Source organism: Bison bison, unplaced genomic scaffold (assembly GCF_000754665.1).
Source record: "Bison bison bison isolate TAMUID 2011002044 unplaced genomic scaffold, Bison_UMD1.0 scf7180017864518, whole genome shotgun sequence".
Classification (NCBI taxonomy): domain Eukaryota; kingdom Metazoa; phylum Chordata; class Mammalia; order Artiodactyla; family Bovidae; genus Bison; species Bison bison.
The window spans coordinates 13,233,074-13,237,829 of NW_011495071.1; the positions used below are offsets into that span (position 1 = coordinate 13,233,074).

The 4,756-nt window shown below is 39.2% G+C and overlaps 1 protein-coding gene across 2 annotated transcripts in view; it reads left to right on the forward strand.

The window, feature by feature from the left end:
- The window catches only part of SAAL1 (serum amyloid A-like 1), a 25,471-nt gene that overhangs the window by 17,178 nt on the left and 3,537 nt on the right, over window positions 1–4,756 (forward strand). For both annotated transcript variants that reach the window (XM_010830517.1, XM_010830518.1), the window contains 2 exons: window positions 2,392–2,588; window positions 4,291–4,383. In XM_010830517.1, coding sequence (XP_010828819.1) covers window positions 2,392–2,588; window positions 4,291–4,383 — 290 coding nt within the window. The remainder of the gene's footprint in view (window positions 1–2,391; window positions 2,589–4,290; window positions 4,384–4,756) is intronic.

The following is a 4,756-nucleotide window of genomic DNA, read 5'->3' on the forward strand; positions in this document are numbered from 1 at the left end:
CCATGATCCAGCGGATGTTGGCAATTTGATTTCTGGTTCCTCTGCCTTTTCTAAAACCAGCTTGAACATCTGGAAGTTCATGGTTCACATGTTGCTGAAGCCTAGCTTGGAGAATTTTGAGCATTACTTTATTAGTGTGTGAGATGAGTGCAATTGTGTGGTAGTTCGAGCATTCTTTGGCATTGCCTTTCTTTGGGATTGGAATGAAAACTGACCTTTTCCAGTCCTGTGGCCACTGGTGAGTTTTCCAGATTTGCTGGCATATTGAGTGCAGCACTTTGACAGCATCATCTTTCAGGATTTGAAAGAGCTCAACTGGAATTCCATCACCTCCAGTAGCTTTTTTCTTTTTCAAGTGTCTTTTTTGCATTTATGGATAAGTTATGTGACTGAGGAGATGACATTAAGTACAAATGTGAGAGAGGTAATGAAGTGAGTCATGTGAATACTTGGGCAGAAAGCATTCCAGACAACAGCAAGTGTAAAAGCCCCAAATTAGAAGTATGCCTGGTATATTTGAAGAAGAGCAGTGAAGCTGTATATGCTTGGGGTGATGACCACATGAGAAAGAGAAATAGCACCTGGGGCCAGAGAGATAATGGGGGTTGGGTGGGGAGGGCCTGATTTTGCCTTTTGCTCTGAATGAGTTAGGGAACTGTGGGAGTTTTAAGCAGAGAATGGACAGACGTGAGCAGACTTTAACAGGCTTTCTGTGGGGGCAAAAGGGAGACTAGTTAGGAGGCTGCTGTGAACTTGAGGCAAGAGATGGTATAACTTGATTGAGGTGGTAATGGGGAGGTGGTGGGGAAAAATAGTCAGATTCTGATCATTTTTAAATAGTGCCAACAAGATTTGCCAACTCGTAGAATGAGAAGCATGAGAAAAGTCAAGCTCTGTCTGGCATTTTTGTGTAAAAAAATTGCCATTTACTAAGGTAGACATGGCACCCCACTCCAGTACTCTTGCCTGGAAAATCCCATGGACGGAGGAGCCTGGAAGGCTGCAGTCCATAGGGTCGCTGAGGGTCGGACACGACTGAGCGACTTCACTTTCACTTTTCACTTTCATGCATTGGAGAAGGAAATGGCAGCCCACTCCAGTGTTCTTGCCTGGAGAATCCCAGGGACGGGGGAGCCTGGTGGGCTGCCGTCTATGGGGTCTCACAGCGTCAGGCACGACTGAAGTGACTGATTTAGCAGCAGCAGCAGAAAGATAGAAAAGACTGGTTTTTAAACCTGGTAAGGTTGAGATGTCGACTCCATGTCCAGCTGGAGCAGTTGAGCTGACAGTCTTGAGTCTGGAGTGGAGAAGAAAGGCCTGAGCTGGACTGTAAATGTTGGAGTTGTCAGCTGTTATGCTTATTAGGTCTTCCGTAAACCTTAGTTACTTCTTTTGACTTGATTTGCTATGAAAAGAGGGAAAATTAATATGTTTTACTGCCAATATGTTTGTCCTTTTCTTTTCATCATTTGTAGTTTAATGAATGTTGATGGCATATTGTTCAGTATATAGACATTCATTATAAATTGCCCATCTTTGTTTCCCATAATACTTATTTTTTTTGCTTAAATCCTTTTAAATCAGAAATAAAGTTCATATCCCCTGTTTTCCTTTTGTTTGTTTGCATTTGCCTGTAATACCTTTGTCTATATTATTTTTTTCAACCTTTCTGAATACTTTGCTTTAGATGTGTTGATTTCTTCTCAGTAAATGAGTTAAACCATTTAAATGTGTTGATAGTTATGTTTGATCTGCATATTGTCATATTTTTCATTATGTACATTTATATTGAAATACTTCAGTATATGATTTATTAACTTTGTTTTGTGAGTATATCTGAGATTTAGTAAGGTTAATAACTTTATAACTCTCAAAATATAGTTATAATGCCCCTCATTACAAAAAAAATCCTTAAAATCTAATAACTTAAAGCACATATCTCCACGTTGACTATTTTTTATCCATTTCCTTTATAACTGTCTCAAAATACAATTGTAATGCCCCCCATTTTTAAAAAAATCCTTAAAAGTCTAATAACTTAAAGCATATATCTCCATGTTGACTATTTTTTATCCATTTCCCTGGTATTTTCAAACTACAAACTTAAATGTGGGGGGGAGGCAGTTCCTGAATTATATTTTTTGATATCTGTTCTTTTTCATCATTTTGGGTTTCTTTTTCATTCTGTTTTATTCATTTGCTTATTTGAGAGTATAAAAACGTAAACCTCTTGGTGTCTGAGCCCTTGACAATCTTGTTTCCCGCCATATCTACAGTACCTAAAATACCGTGGTGTCTGGTATTCGTAGGTGTTCAGTACGTGTGCAGGAATGAATGAATGGTAACCAAATTTAACTGGCTGATTCCTTGCCCCTTGATTTGTTTGTATAGTGGATCTTCCTCTAATAGACAGCCTGATTCGTGTCTTACAAAATACGGAACATTGTCAGAAGAAACCAGAGAACTCGGTGGAGTCTAACATAGAAGAAACTAAAAAGTCTGATTTAACCCAAGAGGATTTCCACTTGAAAATCTTGAAGGATATTTCATGTGAATTTCTTTCTAATATTTTCCAAGTGTTAACAAAGGTAGGAGAAAAGTATAAAATGCTTTCTTCAGGAAAAGAAAGTATGGATTGCTTTCTGCTCTCAAATTTTATTGTTAGTGTTTTTATTTTTTAATTTTACATTAATTTGGGGAAATAGAGAAAGAAAAAACTTTTAAGTTTATACTCAAACTAACAGCTGATGTAAATTGGTATATTTATTTATGTGCTTTTCATATACTTCTCACCAGTTATACAATTTTTGGAGGCCGTTCTTTTCACTTAACATTATAAGCACTTTTCCTGACTCCACATCAATACACTGAAAAACTTTTCACTGAGAACCAGTTTGTTTAATACTCAATTTGCCAAAAAATCGGTTTTCAAAATTTACTGTGAACTTGTCTTAAGAAGTATTCTTCCTGAATATGTGCAGGATTGTTAGCATATTCTTTCTTTGAGCATATTCTTTCTCAGTTCAGTTCAGTCGCTCAGTCGTGTCTGACTCTTTTGCCACCCCATGAATAGCAGCACGCCAGGCCTCCCTGTCCATCACCATCTCCCGGAGTTCACTCAAACTCACGTCCGTCGAGTCAGTAATGTCATCCAGCCATCTCATCCTCTGTCATCCCCTCTTCCTCCTGGCCCCAATCCCTCCCAGCATCAGAGTCTTTTCCAATGAGTCAACCCTTCGCATGAGGTGGCCAAAGTACTGGAGTTTCAGCTTCAGCATCATTCCTTCCAAAGAAATCCCAGGGCTGATCTCCTTCAGAATGGACTGGTTGGATCTCCTTGCAGTCCAAGGGACTCTCAAGAGTCTTCTCCAACACCACACTTCAAAAGCATCAATTCTTCGGCGCTCAGCCTTCTTCACAGTCCAACTCTCACATCCATACATGACCACTGGAAAAACCATAGCCTTAATAATTTTTTATTATTAGTGAGATTGAATATCTTTCCATATATTTGTATATTATTTGTGTTTCCTGCTTTATAAACTTATCCATCTTGATTTTTGTATGAACTCCTTGGGTAATTCTATATCTTTTGCATATTTGTTACAAGTATTTTTCCCATTGTTTGTTGTTGTTTTTGTTTTTTTGGAGGGAGGGATGTAGGTGTTACTTAATTTTTATGTGATAAGAATATAGGAAGAAAGTGGGCTGAGAATAAACCAGGGATATGTCTTGAAAATTCTGATATGCCATACTTAATGGAATTTGGACTTAATCTTGAGGAAACTGGGGAACTACTAGAGTTTTTTTTTTTAAGCATCAAGTGATATGACCTGTTTAGAAAGGTTACTCCAGAAGTAGTAGAGGATTAGAATGAGTTGAAGCTGCAAGACAGGAGACCAACCAACAGGCTCTTGTGGCTGGTAATCTTCAAGGAGAAAGAGTGAGAGCTTAGACAGTGGAAGAGTGGATGGAGAGCAGGGGTGAGATGGGAGAGATTTAGTAGAGTAGAACTAAACCCTTAGCTGGAGGGACTGGCCTCAGAGGAGGACGTCTTGGCGCTCCCCTACATTTTTGGTTTGTGCAGCAGGCCTGGTGGGTGGTGGTGCCTTCAGTGGAGCACATGTTTGGGTTAGACCAGGAGGGATGATGGCGGGTTCAGTTTGGAACATTTGAAATGCCTATAGGATCAGTGGGGAACTGGATAAACTGACTTGTGTTTATTCGCCAGATGTGGCTTTAGAAATTTTCGGTTTTTTGATAACAGATCTTTTTGTTTATTTGTTTTAGGAGACTATAACTCAGGGACTAAAGGAGGGCCAGTTAAGCAAACAGAAGTGTTCCTGTGCATTTGAAAATCTTCTTCCTTTCTATAGCCCTGTGGTGAGTATAAGTAAATGTATAGGTGGCCGAGTTTCAGGGGATTACTCTGTAAAATGTTTTAAGTAATAAGCACTTGATCTCTGAGGCCTTTGTGAAAAAAGGTAGTGCATATACTACACATGACTCAGTGCCTTTGTCAGATAGATGACTGCTGGATAATTCATGGCACTAGCCTGAGTAACAAAGGAATCAACACTGAATTTATAGTATCCTTTTCTGTTGTAGCATATATACTAATTAAAAATAAGATTCTTAGGTATAGTCAATAGGTTTTTATCAGATCAGATCAGATCAGTCGCTCAGTCGTGTCTGACTCTTTGCGACCCCATGAATCACAGCACACCAGGCCTCCCTGTCCATCACCAACTCCCGG